The sequence below is a fragment of the Mytilus trossulus genome, chromosome 10 (genome assembly GCF_036588685.1).
Source record: "Mytilus trossulus isolate FHL-02 chromosome 10, PNRI_Mtr1.1.1.hap1, whole genome shotgun sequence".
In the NCBI taxonomy this organism is placed as follows: Eukaryota; Metazoa; Mollusca; class Bivalvia; order Mytilida; family Mytilidae; genus Mytilus; species Mytilus trossulus.
The window spans coordinates 29,897,711-29,917,483 of record NC_086382.1 but is presented as its reverse complement, the minus strand read 5'-3'; the positions used below and the strand labels follow the sequence as shown (position 1 = coordinate 29,917,483).

General features: G+C 31.5%; 2 protein-coding genes across 2 annotated transcripts; one reads left to right on the top strand and one right to left on the bottom strand.

Moving 5' to 3' along the window:
- The first annotated feature begins 342 nt into the window (after positions 1–342).
- On the top strand, positions 343–9,159 carry LOC134686157 (amiloride-sensitive sodium channel subunit alpha-like). The gene is made up of 7 exons (XM_063545831.1): positions 343–440; positions 1,178–1,243; positions 2,470–2,572; positions 4,951–5,014; positions 5,331–5,441; positions 6,748–6,823; positions 8,730–9,159. The coding sequence occupies exons 5-7, from the start codon at positions 5,347–5,349 to the stop codon at positions 8,919–8,921; spliced, it is 363 nt and encodes a 120-aa protein (XP_063401901.1). The 5' UTR covers positions 343–440; positions 1,178–1,243; positions 2,470–2,572; positions 4,951–5,014; positions 5,331–5,346; the 3' UTR covers positions 8,922–9,159.
- An 886-nt stretch (positions 9,160–10,045) lies between these two features.
- On the bottom strand, positions 10,046–18,689 carry LOC134687190 (uncharacterized). Its single transcript, XM_063547282.1, has 6 exons — positions 18,448–18,689; positions 15,227–15,410; positions 14,373–14,458; positions 13,078–13,167; positions 12,315–12,329; positions 10,046–10,280 (listed from the first exon to the last, which is right to left on the bottom strand). The coding sequence occupies exons 1-6, from the start codon at positions 18,506–18,508 to the stop codon at positions 10,111–10,113; spliced, it is 606 nt and encodes a 201-aa protein (XP_063403352.1). The 5' UTR covers positions 18,509–18,689; the 3' UTR covers positions 10,046–10,110.
- Positions 18,690–19,773: the final 1,084 nt, after the last annotated feature.

Sequence of the window (19,773 nt, the reverse complement as noted above, 5' to 3'; positions counted from 1 at the left end):
CAGGGCCACTTTTTGGTAAATATGTTTATTTGTAACATATCTTACACAGTTTTAATAACAAAAAAAAATAGACTACGAAAAGACAAATTTTTGTATTTTTTTATTCATATTATTGTGACCATACCAGCACTCCTGACAATACTGTATAACTTGTTTATATTTAAATACTTTTAGTTGGTGTAAAATTGTAGTGACATGATTTTGAATTGTAGTTCAAACAAGATTTGTGAAGTAAATTATCTGAAGCTACAAATTGATTTGTCTATATATATTTAGCTTTACAGCTGATAATCAATGTAAATCAGAGTGATTACGTCCCATTCATAGCTTCTGAAGCGGGGATAAGATTGTCTATCCATGAACACGGTTCTCATCCTTATTTAGAAAACAATGGTATCTCTGTTGCTACTGGATTTAGAACTGACATTTCTTTAATTCAGGTAAGAATTAGTCCAGGCTTTGTCCCCATTCACATATAGACATATTTCATAGTTGTTGAAAATATGGGGTGACAAAATGAAATATGAAGTACTGAAATATTTTTTTTTTCGCAAAAGTATTGTTATTCCTTGTACACCATGCGTATTGAAGAGAATTGTAAATTCAAATACTGGACTATTCCTGTTTTTCTGACAACAACATGGCTACAAAAAATAGGAGAAATCACCAACAGACAAAAAAGTACACATAAAAAATTAACGAGCATATCCTGATCCTAATGTGTTTTCCGTCGTGTAGCTCATGTTAGTATAAACTCGGTAATATGTTTAATATGTTAAAATCGGAAGGTTACATTCAGAAAACGGGACGAAATTTTAGTAACATAAATTTGTGAAACTGATATTTCATAACGGTGAACCAACTCGTGATGGCGTCATTTAATTTCAAATCTTGGTTTAATACCTTCCTTGTGAAGAGCAAAAACTCTGAAATATCGCATCGACTGGGAGATGTTATACTCAGGCACTAATACTGCTACATACAAATGGTAAGTAACAATTCGGAAGCTGAAATTCTCTCTATTCATAAAGAAAAGAACTAGCGGCGAGACGAGTGGCATCGTTCTTCCAATAGGAAAGCTTAAACTGTTATATTGAAAAATAAGTCCATTAATCGTAAGAAACATGTTGTCAATCCAGAAATAAAAATTCAAACTACGTTGATTCATTTTTTTAAGAAAAAAATTGAGAGAATATCTGGTACAACAGTTTGTGATGAAAGCAACACATTCAGTAATATTAATGTAAGTCAGTTATTTTTATTATATTGTCTTGTTAACACATAGTGGCAAGGGATATTATGATGAGATGATTTCGAGAAACTGCCAGTGTTACATATAATTGTTCTAGTAACCAGTATAGTCTTTCAATAAACTCGCAATATTAAGGTTGATAAACATTTATATTTGTAATCCCCCTTTCAACACTAGAAAAACGTCAAATTAATTTCAGCAACTTCACAATCTGGACAGAAATGTGACCGAGAAAGGTTATATGACATTATTTGTTGGGGCGCTATTAGCATTTTGTATTTGCCCTGATCTGTGTAGCACAGCAAGGAGATAAAATATCCACGAAATTGCAAATGGTCCTCAGTTAATGAATTTTTTTTACAACATGAACACATAAATCATCAGTTATTGATTTAAGTTCATAACAGATAAAATCATGACAGATACTTTTGAAAAGTATGATAAGTTGTCAATGTGGTAAAATTATATCGATAAAACTAGGGAATAGAAATATGATATCATTATTTCGTTTAAGCTAACCAGTAGTAGTAATGACACAGTGCGGCTGGATGAACAAGATGGCAGTCACGTCATTTAAGAGAGTACAATGCTCTTTGTACGTTTAGCACTATTGCAACAACTCTGAATTTTGATTCACTATATCATGTATATTCTAAACACAAATTTCTCGTGAAAGACATTTCACAAATCCTATCGGAAAAGGATTTTAAATCTGATAAATTGTACAAATGTATTAATCCCATACAGTGAAATGACCGTCCAGCATTAGAAACTGTTTAGATTTACTACCAAAAAATGAAAAGGTCTAATAATTACCATGATATTTCTTTTCCAAAGTCTATCTTTGTAATGTTTAAAAATGTCGAAGTTTACGAGTACACATTAAATGGACATGTTTCATACATCAAAATATGCATAAAGAACACATGTTTATGTTCTAAAGAGTTCTCTAAAACCCTTATTTGACACGTTTATTAAAACAATGAAATGTCTTTACACGAGAACACAAAATTCTGTATGTTTCTGTTTTTGCATACACGTAGTTTGTTTTGTTTAAAATTTTTGGACTTACATGATATTGAGCCACATATTTATTTTTGTTGACGACAAAACAATTAGGAATATTATAACATATTAGATATTACTATTACATGTTCAGACACGATTGTGTATTCATAACTAGTATAATGCACTCAACAGTAATATACTTTTTCTAGGCGTGTTTCGAGGAATGTGTTGAAAGGAATGTAAAAGAAAAGTGCACCTGTCTACTGACCTTTCCTAATGGGAAGACTGATCTATACACCTGTACCAGTCAAGGTATCGATCGTTCATGATAAAACATGTTACAATCTGATAACAAATACATTTTCAATATAATTAACACTTTCCAACTGTTCAATGTCTATTATTGAAGTATTATTTATTATTATTTTATTTGGATTTTTTTGGTTGGTGTTTTAACGCCACTTTTAAGCACTTTTAATACCACTGAGTATTATGTGGTGAGCACTGCATATATAATGATGATCAGTGATGGTGATGATGTATGTGATGGTGGTGGTTGAGATTCGGTTAACTTTGGATTATTTTTAGCGGAAATTGCCGAATCCAGTCATAATTGATAATGGACAGTAAACAGATTAAAACAGTCATTTAAGTCATGTTATCTTTAAGGCATCTCATACATCAATCATCACCATCACCATCACTGATCATCTATTTTATCAACAATAAAACGTAAAATGTTGTGACCACTGCATATAATGTTGTGAAAACTACATATAATGGTGTGAGCACTGTATATAATGTTGTGAGCGCTGCATATAATGTTGTGAGCGCTGCATATAATGGTGTGAGCACTGCATATAATGTTGTGAGCACTGCATATAATGTTGTGAGCGCTGCATATAATGGTGTGAGCGCTGCATATAATGGTGTGAGCACTGCATATAATGTTGTGAGCACTGCATAGAATGTTGAGAAAACTACATATAATGGTGTGAGCACTGCATATAATGTTGTGAGCGCTGCATATAATGTTGTGAGCGCTGCATATAATGGTGTGAGCACTGCATATAATGTTGTGAGCGCTGCATTTAATGTTGTGACCACTGAATATAATGTTGTGAAAACTTCATATAATGGTGTGAGCACTGCATATAATGGTGTGAGCGCTGCATATAATGTTGTAAAAACTACATATAATGGTGTGAGCGCTGCATATAATGGTGTGAGCACTGCATATAATGTTGTGAGCACTGCATATAATGTTGTGAAAACTACATATAATGGTGTGAGCACTGCATATAATGTTGTGAGCGCTGCATATAATGTTGTGAGCGCTGCATTTAATGGTGTAAGCACTGCATATAATGTTGTGAGCACTGCATATAATGTTGTGAGCACTGCATATAATGTTGTGACCACTTCATATAATGCTGTGAGAACTGCATATACAGTTTTGACCACTGCATATGTTTTGACCCCAGTATATTATGCTGATCATCAACATAAGGCAGTCTTGTCGTTCCATATGTTACCATAACACGGATATGATTAATACTGAACGAAATACACACAGTAGGAAACCAAAGAATACCGTTAAAATCAGAAGACATTTTGAATAATTTCAAAGATTTAGAAAGACTATTCAAATGTTTCGTTTAGGCTAAAACGAGAGCGTTTTGTGAAATAATTGGAGCCATTTGTTTTCAGAAAGTTTTCAAAAATTTAAAATCGAACAAATAGAAATCTATAACCTGGCTTCCCGTCATTTCCACTTTTTTCAGTCGTTTATAGTTCACGAAGAAACTTGACGAAATATGAAAATAGATTCAGGAAACAGTTGCCGAAAAAAGATTATGGAAAAGGATTTAAAAAAACAACAAAAAAAAGCAATACATGTGTATTTGGACAGTTCGCGTGAATACCCAAAATTTCCCTTTAAAAGAACAATTAAACAATTAGAAGCTTTCATAACATAAAAAGTAATAAACTTAATTTCTTCCACAATGTCCATTAAAAAGGCTTCAGCACTACTAAGTGAAGGAAACTCTGATATGAAAATAAAGATCTTACATTTATCTTGAAATTTTGACAAACAATAATTAGTCTTTCAATCGACGTCTATCACTGTCAATTACAGTTATGAAAGGCTAATTGTCTATCCTGTTCTTGATTGTTATTTCTTTTAACATACCAAATACATACAGTACTAGTATTGTTAAAATATTTTAGTACTTATACTTTGGATTTATCAATATTCATTGGATACCAATTTTTAATGGATTGTTGGGTACAGGTGAACACCGGATTCAATTGTTCAACGCAATTATATATTTTAAATAGACTTTGTATACTATACAGCGATTGGCCAAACCACGAAATCAAATATCCACGCATATGACGGTTTTCGGATATCCACAAAAATGATACCCTTGCGTCCACAGTGGTTTCAAATGTTGGCAATGTTCTTCCCTGTTCTGTTAAAAGAATGTTTACAGCGTTTAAGTAACGATATCAAATAGTGAAGTTTACATGCAGATTTTTACTTCCTCAATAATAAACTTAAATTACTATGAATTATTGTAAAGCTAACCTTAAAATAAAAACATGTAAACTATCAGACTCGCTAACTTTAAAACTTTTCGTTAGTTTTCGAAAAGCTTATCATTTCAAATTATGTTGTTTTTCAGACTTTGATTGTATAGAAAATGTCCATGAAAACGTGACTGGATGCAACTGCCTAAATCCTTGCAGGTAAATAGGAGACTTTAAACAAACAATACAAAAAGATGAATCAATAAATCGATTTAAGGATTTACATGTTTTTCAGTCAGTACATTTTTCATTTATACAGAACGCATTTCTTTCGATTGTTTGAATACAAATATGTGGGTTTTTTTATTAAATTATTGTTTGGAATTTAATTACTGTAATGGTATATAGAACTTTATATGATGAGAACATAAATGTGAAGCAAGTACCAACGCCAACGTAATATTCTTATTTTAAAGAATTTCGGTTTTTTTTCTCGTTTTCTTTGAATTGATGTAAATCCTTTTAAAAATTGTAGTGAAAAAAGGCACGCGATGACAATTTCGACAACCAGATGGCCAGCAGAAAACTATGAAGATTTACTTGAAAAAATATTGAAAAGCAAAGGACTATCTTACGCAAATTCAAGGTAGACTACGTGCTTTTATATCTCTATATCGTATATTTTCTCACTAAGAAATTTATCTGGCATTTTTCTTAAACAAGTTGCAATCTAATGTTAGTTATCAATGAATAATTATAAATGATTGACTTTTACTGAAAACTACTTTTCAAACATTAAAAAGATATTTGAAAACAAAATCGAAAAGTCACTTGCAATATCCTTAACTTAAACACATCAAACGAATTGAAAACGGCTGTAATATTCCTGACTTGATACACACATTTCTTTATGTAGAAAATGATTGATAAACCCTAGTTTTACGGCTAGCTCGTTCTTTTTTTTTCATCCGCGTCAATTGATGTGTGATCGGTTTATATGGCAATGAACAATATCTACTTCTTTTACATTTACCCACAGTATTTAATTGATGGTTTCTTTTAATGCCTTTCAAAATGAATGTACAACATTAATATATATTTATATATATAAGTAATCAATGTTACATGCTAGTTTTGTTTTGGATTAGCGACTAAGGTCCCCATTAACCTAAACTCGGTGTTGTGTAATTCACATGTAAACTAAACATGTATTGTTTGGCTATTATTTGAGATGAGGTAAAATGCATAAGAAATAAAAAAAAAACAGCATTAATTTGCAAAGTACGAACTGTTAATTTATCTCAATCCTTCTTCTTTGTCTGTTAGCATGCTGCATTTTTTTCAACTAAATTCGGTTCTGCATCCTGACTTTTCTTTGCCAAGATGCTCATCCTGCTATTAATTTTTACTTAAAAAACCTGTTGTGCCTTCTTTTTTAAATTTGCATCCAACCCCCACTTACAATCAGATGATAGCTCCTTAAGTATATTTAATGTAGTGCAAATCATCGAAATGGCTTTCAAAACTGTTACAAAATATGACTGAGAAATTTGAATTCGATTGTATGTAACGACCATTTATTTGACATATAGTTTACAAGTGTGAACAAATCTTTTGTGCAGGTTATAAAATACATGTTATTATCTTTATATCCTACATGTATATGTGAAATATGAAATTACTGCAAATAATTAAAATGTCTTTCAAAACTGCTACAAAAATTGTCCAGGAAAATTAAATTCAAATCCATTTAACGAACATTTGAATGACAAATAGTTTACAAGTGTGAACAAACCTCATGTAAACGTTATAAAAACAGGTTATTACACCAGGTGTATAGATGTAGACAAACTTGATGTAAAACCACATTACATAGAACTAATTGTAAACATATTTACTGTACATAGAGTTTGGTGTGAACATGGCCTAATATGTAAGCTTTTGTTTTGTAGAAACAGTTTGTTGCAAATAAGTATATACTTTTCGTCGCTGTATGAGGAAGTAACAGAAGAAATACCTTCAATCACGGTACGATATGTGTGCTTATTTGTTGAGTTGCTGTTATGGTAGAGTATAAAAACAACAATTTATAACTTTGTTGATGTATGAGCGCTTTCCTAGTATTAACAATCATCACATGCACCGGGAACTGTATTAAGCCACGATCAAGGGATTTATGAATGGGTAGAAACGCTAAGAGCTTAAAGATCAAAAGGAGTCTACAAAAGTAGATGTACATGTAGATGAATTCACCTAACGTCAACTTTGTGTGAGGGCACCTTAGTTTATTATTAATGTCTTAATGTACCAATGGAGAGCTTCAACAGGAATATTTCATAACTCATGTCATCTCCATACTATTCTTTCATACCACTCAGTGAATTTACACACATCGAGTGGGGAACACCTAGACTGAAGTTAAAATAAGATGTAAAAAAATTTACGACTCATTTAGGTCAATGTAAAGGGAGAAAAAAATAAACAAACAAAAAACAATCACAAAATATACATAGAAACCCAAAAGACCGAGCAAAACATACCACGCTAAACACAGGTGTTATTTGTTGTCCCCGGTAGGATGAATAGAATCTATACTTCACATTTTACGCAACGTGTTCCTCGTTTTTAATAACTTTGGTGATAAGTAATTTCTATAAAGATTAAACAACTCAATATACGTACGTAAACATGGTAAAACATTCAAAGGAAATATTTTATTTTTTTCAACCCCTTTGAAATAACCGAAGTCAAGTAGCTCCTTTATATGAAGCAACACTAAACAGGTGAGAGGTTTAACTAGCTATAAAACCAGGTCTGTTCCACCATTTTCTGCACTATAAAATGTCTGTACCAAGTCTGGAATATGACGGTTTGATAGGTTGGAGCTTATGTTGCCATTTAAATATTGAATTATCCATTTTGAATTTTTCTCGGAGTTTGATATATTTTTGATGTTTTATTTTCTACCGAGGGAATCGTTCTAGAAAATATTTAAAACGGTCGACTTAGTAATGAATAGACAAATAAAAGCCAGCATATGAAGCGAAAAAAAGAGTTTTACTTCAAATTAGATATCTATAGTTCTATATAAGTTGTTAGAAGTACAAAATAGGGTACATTTATTTTGTTTTGTTTGAAGTCCAGTATAATATTAAACGCTCACAAGATAATTAGTTGACGTAAATTTTCCCTCCATTATGAAATGTTTAATTCCCACATGAAAATTGTATAACAATCGTAGATCTATTCCCTTCTAAGTAGTTCTTAATATTCCGTTCGGGAAGTGATATAACAAACAGATTTATTCATACTCATGATACTACAACTAATTAAACAATCAATTTCTAAGTTCCTCTATATGTTATAATATGATAAACATGTATTACATCATTGGATTCTGCTTAACAATCAATAAAGGCAACAGTAGTTTTCCGCTGTTCAAATTCATAAATCGATAGAGAAAAAAAACAGATCCGGGTTACAAACTTAAACTGAGGGAAACGTATCTAACATAAGGGAACTACGACACAAAAGAGACACAACACCTAAACGTAACACACACAGAAATGAACGTTAATGTATCAACAGAATAGTTAGACGCAGTCGGATATTCATTGACTTCATTGACCAAGTCGTTATTATGTAAAAATATCAGGATATTCTATGATATGAATTAGAAAATGGTCATTAATTTTGCAAAGTTCAATAGAATAATATACTAGTAGCAACTCGATAATCAATAATGCATGTCTAGGTATTTCATAATGTCTGAGTTCGTGTTTTACTACTTAGGAAAGTATTCAAAAGGAAAGTTTGATATTCATTGCATGCTGTTTCGTGACAATAATTAAACCCCAAGTTTAATGACTGTCTAGATTCCGTTATAGTATTTTGATGGGTTGCTATTATATTTCTAAATGTTTATTGGTTGCAGTTTGAAAGTTTTCTATCAAATATTGGAGGATCTCTTGGTCTATGGATTGGAATGTCTGCCATTAGCATCGGAGAATTGCTAGAATTGTGTTTCTTTCTCCTGAGAAGTATGAAGAGACATAAAAAGGTTACAGAGAAGCAAACTAATGTCATCATACATGACACTGTAGAAACTACTATAACTGATCTCTAACAATAGAAACACACAATTTGCTTTGATAAATAACCTTTCGAACATGTCGAAGGGAAGGTTAATATATCAAATCATCAAGTCACCAAGACTTAACTGATAACATACGAGTATTATAAGTCAGTCTAAAGATTTGTTTAATCATGCACGTAGAATGTTAGGTTTATACTGGTGTTTTGTTTTGATAACTGTGGGAACTTATTAAAAAGAATAGCGGATTTGCATTGTTTGTGTTCTTTCATTTTCGTCAGCATTTAGTTAGAATTATTCACCAAAGTTCATGGAATAACATTTTCTGTCAAAAGACGCCATGGTAGTTCTAACAAAATGTAACAATAATGTATATTTATTCTGCGAAATGAATGCCATTACTTAACTCCGAAACCTTAATATGAAACACGATTTAAAAATCACACAATACTTACGAAGGATAGGGAAATTTAACATGTCATGTGGGATCTCACCACTCTCTTTGTGCATTAAGCCAATGTGGAATAAACAAACAGACGCAATACGCCCAATCAATATCCTGGCACAAAGAATATACGGGAAGAACATATCATATCTACATGATCTATATATACATATTTTAAGAAATAAGATTGTACGTTTTGTTCAGCAGATATCTTTTCCTGCAAAAATATTTGATATGCATGGTGACTTGCTATAACGTAGACGGTTCCAATTGTTTCTTCTCCAATGTTAGTTAAGATAATCAATATAATAATTATCATAAAATGACTGAATGATATAAATCCAGTTGTAAACATTTCATTTAAATAACATGAAGATATGAGGTAAATAACCACACTAGGTACGATTAGTTTGAAGGAAAACTTGTTTCAATACTGTAAAATCGTACTGAAATAACCATGCTTTTATTTCTTTTTGTGCTGCTTTGGTATAAGGGAAGATTTAAACATCACAATTTAAGAAATGTGTAATCCTAAAATTAAATCGGGTTTTTTTTTTTCTTTCTTTTTTTGAAAGGGGGGAACTGTCTTAGTTTGATTTCTTTACTACGTTGGTCGTATATGCCATTAGTAAAATATTTGCATTTGATTGTCACATTGTGATTTGCTATCCTATTTTGATACATTCCCTAAATAGATAAATAGATAAATAAATAAGTGAGAAATGAATCTTTATTTGCATATCAAACTTGTAGCGGACACATTCAACACATTTATGTCTAAATTACTGGATGCAATTGCTTTTTCTTTCCACAGTGGCTATGTGTTGTTGTTGGTTCAGTTGTTGGTGCGCATGTTTTTGGGATGGTGTCACTCATATTACAAACTACACCAGGCGGGGTACATGATGATGGTCTATTACAGTCTAGCGACAGAGGGAGCGGGGTAGCTAAAATTACATCGGAAGGGTAGATCAATGTTCATATCGTGTAATACATTGTAAATTTTGTCCTGCAATGTTGTCATTTTAGTGTTATAACTAACATTGCCATACCAGCGGTAGGTTTGGTCGGCAAAAAAAAAGGTTCAATCTTCATGTTTTTCTTCAACTGTCTTGTACCAAGTAAGGAAAATGACAATTGTTATCATTTAACTCATTTTTGCGTTATTGTAATTATATCACTGTGCTCACACGGATAAAATAATAATGCGTAAACTGATATTAGTATAATTATTATACTTATTTTATCATTTTTCTTATGACAATTTAAACATTATGCTTATAATGATTTTTTCATTATCTTTATATTGATTTCATTTTATGCTTATGTTAACTTTATCACTATACGTATGATAATATTACCATTATGCTTATCATAAAGGTAATAATAAATTTAATGATAATAAAATACAGTTTTTGTTGTCTTTTTGGGGCCTTTTATAGATACCTATGCTTATAGGATTTGCTCTTTGTTGAAGGCGGTACGGTGACCTGTAGTTGTTAATTTCTGTGTCATTTTGATCTCTTGTGGAGGGTTGTCTCATTGTCAATCATACCACATCTTGTATTATTTATATAAAGATTATAAGCACTTTTTTGTTTTCATTAAAGCAACAAAAAAGTAAAAACACAAAAATACTGAACTCCGAGGAAGATTCAAAAAGGGAGGTTCGAAATCAAAAGACAAAATCAAAAGTCCAAACACATCAAACTAATGGATGACAACTGTCATATTTCTGACTTGGTACAGGCATTTTCTTACGTAGAAAATTGTGGATTGAACCTGGTTTTAAAGCTAGCTAAACCTCTCACTTGTATGACAGTCGCATCAAATTTCATTACATTGTCAACGATGCATGAACAAAACAAACATACTCAAAGAGTAAAAATGTCAAAAATAGGGGTACAGCAGTAAATATTGTGTTATCATCTTAATCACTATAAAAACAACAAATGTAATGAAGAAGCACAAAAAGGCATACATCAAATTTAACATACTCATTTTGTTTATCTTATACGACTTTATTTATCTATGTAAAGTCTACCCGTAAAGAATGGAAGGTTTTCAGTACTCGTGTAAAATTGCGCGTTTGAAATTCGCACAGGTAGACATAAAATAATTTTGTCGTTCAAAGTATGACGGCATACATAAATGCAGAGTCACGTAAAGTAGATATAACAAAAAACAGACTTAACAGTAAAATTAATAATAATAAATAAAATAATTGTGTGGTTCAAAGTATGACGGGATACATAGGTACAGTTCCAAGTCAAATGTAAAATATAAACAGACTTCACAGAAAGAGTAGTATTATTGAATAAAGCAGTTTTATCATTCAAAGTATGTCAAGATCCATACGTAAAAGTAATATTAATTAAAAAAAAATTGTCGTTCAAAGTATGATGTTTTACATAAGCACAGAGTCACTTCAAACTGACTTAAAAGTAAAAGTAATATTAATAAAGACAAATAAAAGAATACTTTAACACGTTTTTAAGATGATAACCAACGTCAGCATGGTCAGTACGCAAAATATATACTTTAAGACCATCTTGTATTATTTGTGAAGTTGATACGGAATATTTATCAACAAGTTCTTGATATCATCCGATGAACTTTTTTAGAAAAAGGACGAGACGTTCTTTGACATACCCCTGGTTCATCAACTTTCTGTTCAGACACTGGTGACGTTTTACAAAGTCTGAATAGGAGCTGCAAGCTCTTGAATACCGAATAAGTTGGGAAATGTATATTCCATATGCAGGTGAAGTTGGTATATTACTACTAAGGTGGGGGGAATTGATAATTTTAAAATTAAAATCGTCTCGTTTGTTATAGATTCTGGTACTGAGATGACGGTGAATGTCAAATTCGAGATATAAGTCCAAAAATGAGGCGGAGGAAGCCGTGTCTGTAGTCTTTTTAATTTCTAGTTCTGGTGGGTATATTAATGCAAAACAATAAAAGTGTTTAAAACTTACACGGTGGTCCTGGGTCTGAAAAAGAGTTTAAAAAATCAATTGATTGGTTTTTATTAAGTTAGTAATCAAGCAACATTTTCTTTGGACTTCTAATACTTCCATTGTATGTTCTTTATCATGTTCATGAGTATTAAACAAAAAGCCACTCCAGTTTTCTTTTCTCAAATCAGTTACGGTGATTGGTTTCTCTTTCAGACTACTTAGTTAGTGCAATTTTTATAACCATTTCACAGATGATATCGGATATGTTCCTTACGTCGTAACTACAGTCGCCTTTCTTTTCATCAAAGTGACCTACCGAATTAGACTATTTACCGGATTTACTATAACATGAGCAACACGACGGGTGCCACATGTGGCGCAGGATCTGCTTATCCCTTCGGAGCATATGAGATCAAACCTAGTCTTTTGTGGGGTTCGAGTTGTTTATCATCTTAAGGCTATATTTTTTTTCATGTGTACTTTTGTTTGTCTGTTTGCCTTTTCCATTTTTAGCCATGGCGTTGTTAGTTTATTTTCAATTAATGACTGTCCCTCTGTTATCTTTCGTTCCTCTTTTGAAGTGTAATTTTAAAAAAGAATTAACGTACATGAACTATTAAGACATTCAGAAGATGAGACCCCGAAGCGATTGTGTAAAGGATTATTTTAATAACATGTTGTAAAATATCGAAAAGCACATAAAACCAGAGGATATAAGAAAAACGTTAAAGGACCTCAATAAAAGATTAATATTATTTTATTTCAAAATAGTTGTGCTTACCAGCTGTCCATAAAGTGAACCCATCTTTCCCTTGACATACTGGACATAAATCAGTAAATGCACCTGTCTTATTGGGAGAATATAAGTTATCTGAAACAGAACAAACGTTTCAAGAACACTTACTGAACGGCTGAGCGATTTTTTGTTTGTCTCTAGATTTCTTCAAAATGAACCCAAACATACCTTTAATAGTCTACTTTAATAAATTGTTATTTGGATGGAGAGTTGTCACATTGTCACTCACACCACATTTTCGTATATCTTTGATACAATACCACACAAACTTTGCATGATATATCTTTTATCTATATATATATATTCATTTATATGTCTCTATTCAGTGTTTTATTTCTTTAATTTGCTGTGGCTCTAAATATGCATGACATAACTGCGCGTTATGAAAGCATCTCTCAATCGAAACGTTTGAAATTGGTGTGGACCTATAAACAGAACTAAAATATTTCAGCAATACCAAAAGAACTTTAAAAACAAACAAATTGACGAAAAACAGTCAACGTTATGGCAATTGCCAAAATAGACGATAGTTCGTTTGATACTTAATGAATGACTGTAATATTTGTTTCTGTCTATGACGAAAAAACAACAAAAACAACATGTTTTGTGTTATTTCGAATAGACTAAACAAATATTATAGTCAATTCTAAATTCCATCTTAAGCCGTAGATAATCCTGAGAAAAAAACGCTTGTAACGTCACGTTGACATGTCTAAATTATGCCAATGGTCTGATAGACAAAACACTGTCAGACAATCAGTTTAGACGCGTTACATCCAAAATTGAATTATTGCAAATAAACAGAATTTACATACAATTTGAATTACCACAATTGATGATATATCAAACATTCTCATTCAATAAAGTTACATTTTTTACACCATTTATATGCAAGTTGCATGGTGTAAGTGGTTAATTTGCATTTTTCTTCAATTTTTTTAAAGAACACACTCTGCATTAGTTTGAAAAAAAATAAATAACGGAAAATGTGTCAGCTTGAACAAAATGATAAAATTTTAATATTAGTCATGTGTGCTACTCATGAATATTTGGTTGGTATAATATAATTGTCAGATACAGGTTTCATTTTTTTTTTTAGAAATGATTCTATCGTTATATTCAGGGGTATGGGAATTTCGACAGAATTATAATGAAATCATACATGTTTGTATTATATTTTACAAAATACATGTAGCAATTGTACGGATATGCCAATAACTGGAATTTCCGTTTATAGAATATGCGACTTTAATAATGCGATTAACACCAAATAAACTTACTCCAACCGCCTGATTTAATCTCCAAGGGAATTGCAGGGTCATAAAAGATCGGAAAACACTTGAATGAGGAGTCACGATCCTTAAGCCTGAAAAGGTGCAGAAATCAGTAGTTAAATTTTGTCAAAGTTTAAATTCAATATTTGAAAAAACAATTATTCATATCTTTATTAAATGCTTGTTACGTTTGACCTAAGTTAATCCCATTAGTACAATGCAATTCGATTCTTATAAGTAAACCTATTATGTATTATGTGCCGGATTTTAAAACTTTTTTTTCATAATTGTCGTCTCTCGAATTAGAAGAAGGTATTGACAAATATCAGGAGACAATAAAATCAAATGATGATTTGAATCTGGTTTTGTAGCAAGCCAAACCTCGCGCTTGTATGGCAATGTTAAATATAACAATACAAATGACAACATTACGTGACAAGAAACCAGTAAAAAGAGAACCAAGAACGCGTACAATCTTGAATCAAATGCGAAAAGCAATTATGTTAGTTTAGTTCTCGTGCACTGTCTTGTAAGTTGTATCTTGTCTCCTCTTCTGTTTTCCGTTTAAAAAAAAACTGAAGTCTCTCGTTTTCTATATAATGATATTTTCAACTTAATTGCTTCTATTCAAGTTTTGTTCCCTTTTTGTATACATTGTCCTAATCAAACGGAACTATGAATTTAAACAACTAATGCGTATACATTTTTTTATAATAAAAAAAAAAAGGCATCATGCAGTGCATCTAATTTTGGGATTTTTAATTTATAGTTCCAAGTCTAGAAGGAATTTATTAAACGAATTACTGAAACTAATTTTGACAACAAGGTACATTGTACATGCAATTTTAACATTAACAAACCTCAAAATAAGGAATCGTTCTGTTATTTGATAACAACTGAAATTTTGACGACCTTCAGAGTCTCCTAACAAGCTAGTTTTACCATCAGCACTAAACGTCCATGCATCTTCATGTCGTGCTTCAAATAAACGAAATGTTTTGTTGCGCCATTGACAAGGAAATTGGCATGGAAATTCAGTAACACCTGGAATGTAAGGTAGAACATTCAACCCAAATTAGTAATCGATGGGTTCATAGAAAACAGAAAGGTATGTAACTCCCTTGAAATTAAACGATATACTATGTACTTTTGTAATACATATTTCTTTGTACAGTGCTTTAAAACCGAAAGTATAAGAGGTATTGTGACAATTTATCCTGGTGTCAGCAGCCTAGTACAAATACAAAGCATGTTTCGGAATAAAATATAATTTTGGTTTGTCTTTCGATCGTCATTAACTCAACTGTTCCGAATGTAATAGTTTGAATCAAACCACCGGACAGTTCAAGCTCTGATCTGCATACTAGTATATGGTACTCTACACTTGATGGAGTAATGAAAATAATTCTGGGACGGAAACCATCACTGTTTGGAGCATATGCTTTATCCTTCAATTTTCAAATCTAAAGCGGATACAGATAATTGCTACTTGCATCATTTAATGCATCGAGACGACTTTTCTGATCAGATGTCAGTTCTTTTCCATTGCGACCCATTTTGTTTACATTAGCTACAATGTATGTTCAGACGCCTCTGACTTCATCACGCACGTGTCACATGACAACCACATGTTTTTCCACATGACCATCTATATATATTCATTGCAATCCCGATTGAGACATGGAGACGACGGTCAAATCGTGTTTAGTCTTCCGTGACGTGACCGCTATGAATGTTTTACGAATACTTATAACGGAGTTCTGTATTTCATATAAACCTGTTTCAAAAATAAAAATCGGATCATTTCTGTTATTTTTTTTTATTTTTTTTTATCTTTAATTACTGATCTAACTTGGTACAATTGTAACAGGTTGATATCTTTATTTGGTAGTACTTTTGTTGTGGAATATTTTCATTTTCTCTCGAGCTAAAGACAATTCTTATTTTCCATTTAGAAACAAGCTGTATATTTCAACCAAATTAAGTTGTAAATTCTAATTATCTGTGTTCAGAGGAGGAGAAAAGAAAAACGAACTTAAGACAAAAGAATGACAAAATGAAACAAAAAGTGTTTAAACAATTGTTCATCTTTAATGCCTTGGGTTTTTTTTTTTTTAATCAAACCGTAAATGCCCTTAAAATATGTTTTTGGTAAAACCTACTTTTTTTGGATGAAATAAATGTTAAAAAAAAGCATAATGGTAATCATTTTGTCCATCTATTTATTAACCTCAACGATACAAAATTCTCAACACTTAAAAATAAGAAAGACAATCATTGGACAGGTTTATTTAATATGTCAATTTGTCGATCAATGCTCTTCAACTTTGTTCTTCTTTGGCTTTATAAATATTTCGATTTGAGCGTCACTGATGAGTCTCATGTAGACGAAACGAGCGTCTGGCGTACTAAATTATAATCCTGGTACTTTTGATAACTACATTATTGCCAATAATACAAAATACATAACAGTTATAATATGAACTAAATACATTTAAGAGACAAGGTCTTAAATTCAACTATATAACATAAATATGGGTTTGCTTGATTCAAGTCGTTATTACCTCATTATATAATTTGCTGCCTTTCGTTAGCAAGCACATTATAAGTTCCCGTTGGCTTCAGATTGAACAATGATATCAATAATAATACAAAATAACTTTATTTTTATTCATTATATTCTCACAAAGAAAGTACTGGTCCCTTTATTATGCATATTTGTGTAAAAATGTAACTTGGGCATATTGTCAATAATTCTCAATAGTCATTTTACATTTTAGGATGAAATTGAAATCAAGATCATAGAATGCATTAAAAGAACCTTGTCCTTCAGATTGTATTTAGATTTTATACAAAATAGTTTAGTCAGGGCATTGATGAAGATCATGGCATTGTGTAGTAATTAGGTTTTTTTTCTATGAAATAGGGTCGAAAGATACAAGAGGGACATTCAAACTCATAGAATAAAAATAAACTGACAGCACCATTGTTAACAAAGGAAAAATACAAACAGACAAATAATAGAACACAAAACACAACAAAGTAAACTTATGACTAGACAACATAAACCCCACCAAAAAATGAGGGTCATCTTGCGTGTTCCAGAAGAGTAAGCAGATCCTGCTCCCATGTAGCACCCAACTGTAATCTTATTTAACTGATATTGACCTTAATACTGCGTGATACTTTTAAGGCTTATCATTCGGAGCTGGCAATTTGTATTATTGTAATTTTATGTTATGTCATAACTTGTGGTGGAAAATGCATTTAACCTCGGATCGTTGAATTCAAACTAAAAAAAATGTATTTTTTAAATATCATGAAAAAAATCTTAATAACAAGGTGAGCATTTGTATAAAACGCACACTAAGTTGGTGAAAAAAAATCCATTGTATTTATTTCAAAATTGAATTTCAACAACGAAACACTCATTTATTAACGTCTCATTGGATACGTTATTAGGAATTGAACGATGGACATGTACAGTCAGTGCGTGAATGCTTCTTACTACATGATTGGAAGATATTACGAGATGTGAAAAACCAAAATTTGTTGATTGGTTAGGACAGTCCAAATCTAGTAAATGTCTTTCCATCCCGTAGCGTATTATATTTTTCCTCTCTTGTTTAGCAATTAGATTTTGCCTGGTCATTAATCATGCATATTCACGATATTGGTACACATGTAACTTTTATCTATAAATAGCCGAATCTTCTAGAGTTTGTAAAAACTTACAACGTTGAACGATATACTACTTCATAACGTGTGACCTCACGTGTGTGGTAAAATTTGTTGTTTAATATAATGCAAGGCTATTCTGAATGAATTAATCTACAAAGCGAGAATACTTTCCATTTTCATCAGCTAAGAGACGGCTAGCCTTTTTTAGAAAAGCTATTACTTGTGATATAAAAGTTAATTTTCTCATCCTAAGCATACCTGTTAAACTCATGTGTATCACTTCAAATAAATGCTGTGTTAAAAGACCACATGTCTTACCATGTAAAGTTGTTTTTTCATTCAAAAAGAATATGACAATTAAACAGCTATTACTTTCTGAATTGTTTACTAATGTTCTTACCTGCACATACTTCAATAAGTACGAAAATGAAATACATCAGGGTTTCCTTGTAATTGTACATGTTGCCTGCTATATCCCGCAGGTCTATCTTAAGCTAAATAGCGTGTACAATTCCAATGAAGTGGTGATGCTTTTCATCATTTATGTATATTTATATATAGTATACATTTTTTCACTTGCATATACTGTAATTTTTTTACTTGCGTTTACTGTCATTTTTTTACAAGCTGTGGCAAGTTAAAACTTCCTTGATCAAATAATTTAAGAAATCAATGATGTTTGCGTGAAAAATATATTACAGTGTGTTAATATTTATTCGAGCCTTCTACACATGTTGTGATTCTGTGTCGTATGAAAGGAAATAGTGGGATTGTCCCTGGTAACTGATGTATGGGAAAATGCATTCGTTTATTGTTCGTTCTAAACTGTTTCTAAAAAATAATGTCTGTCGGGGTTTACTCAAAACAATCCATGATTTACAAAATTTGAACGAATAAGATGCCTTTTTACTATTAGCATTTATAAATCGTACATGTTAACATAAGCATTTAGAAAATCACAGATCTTATCTCGTTTTGACAAACATAATTTGAAAGTTTAGTCATTTTGAATACTTTAAGTTGGAATTATTGTTTACACTGTCTACTCTACACCATGTTTACCTAATAACGGTTTTCCAAAATATTGATGCGATATGTTTTAAATTCATATAATATTAGCAGTCTTTAAGGCAACAATATGCACTTGGCCGTTTCAGAATTTAAGGACCATTGGTAATCTAATAATTCGTACACCAAAATAAAAATAACGTTACGCCTTTGGGTGGATTTCCATTGTTTAAAACATTCTGAACTAATAAAAAATTTTGATGTACACTTTTGAAAATATTACCCAGAATACATTAGATTCTGAAACGGCGAATTGTCAACAATCGTGACATGTCTCATGAGAAAAATTGCCCATGACATACCTACCGTACAGCGGGTAATTTTTTGCGGGATGAAAATTTCGCTTATTTTCGAGGATTGAACAAAATCGCCAAAAAAATTCAGCCGATTTAAAAGTGTACATGCAAAGGTATTGATCAAAATTTTAAATCCGAAAAATTGATAACTGCCAAAATATTTCGTATACCTTATTCAATGAAAAACGCAAAATTTTACAACCGCGAAAATAACCTGTTATACGGTTATTCACTAAATTCTCCTGAAAAAAAATACAATGAGATCTCTTGGTATACAACCGTTTTGAAGTTTATATTTCAGTGCCTAACGTGTCAAAAAATTTGATTAAGACAATAGCTGAAGTATTTGTAATCCAGTTCGC

Coding starts and splice junctions, on each gene's coding strand:
- LOC134686157 (XM_063545831.1), top strand. CDS start 5,347: ATGACAATTTCGACAACCAGATGGCCAGCAGAAAACTATGAAGATTTA. Junction 5,442..6,747: donor CTATCTTACGCAAATTCAAG/GTAGACTACGTG, acceptor TTTGTTTTGTAG/AAACAGTTTGTTGCAAATAA. Junction 6,824..8,729: donor AAGAAATACCTTCAATCACG/GTACGATATGTG, acceptor TATTGGTTGCAG/TTTGAAAGTTTTCTATCAAA.
- LOC134687190 (XM_063547282.1), bottom strand. CDS start 18,508: ATGTACAATTACAAGGAAACCCTGATGTATTTCATTTTCGTACTTATT. Junction 15,411..18,447: donor ACTTATTGAAGTATGTGCAG/GTAAGAACATTA, acceptor CTTACATTCCAG/GTGTTACTGAATTTCCATGC. Junction 13,168..14,372: donor GATTAAATCAGGCGGTTGGA/GTAAGTTTATTT, acceptor GTTCTGTTTCAG/ATAACTTATATTCTCCCAAT.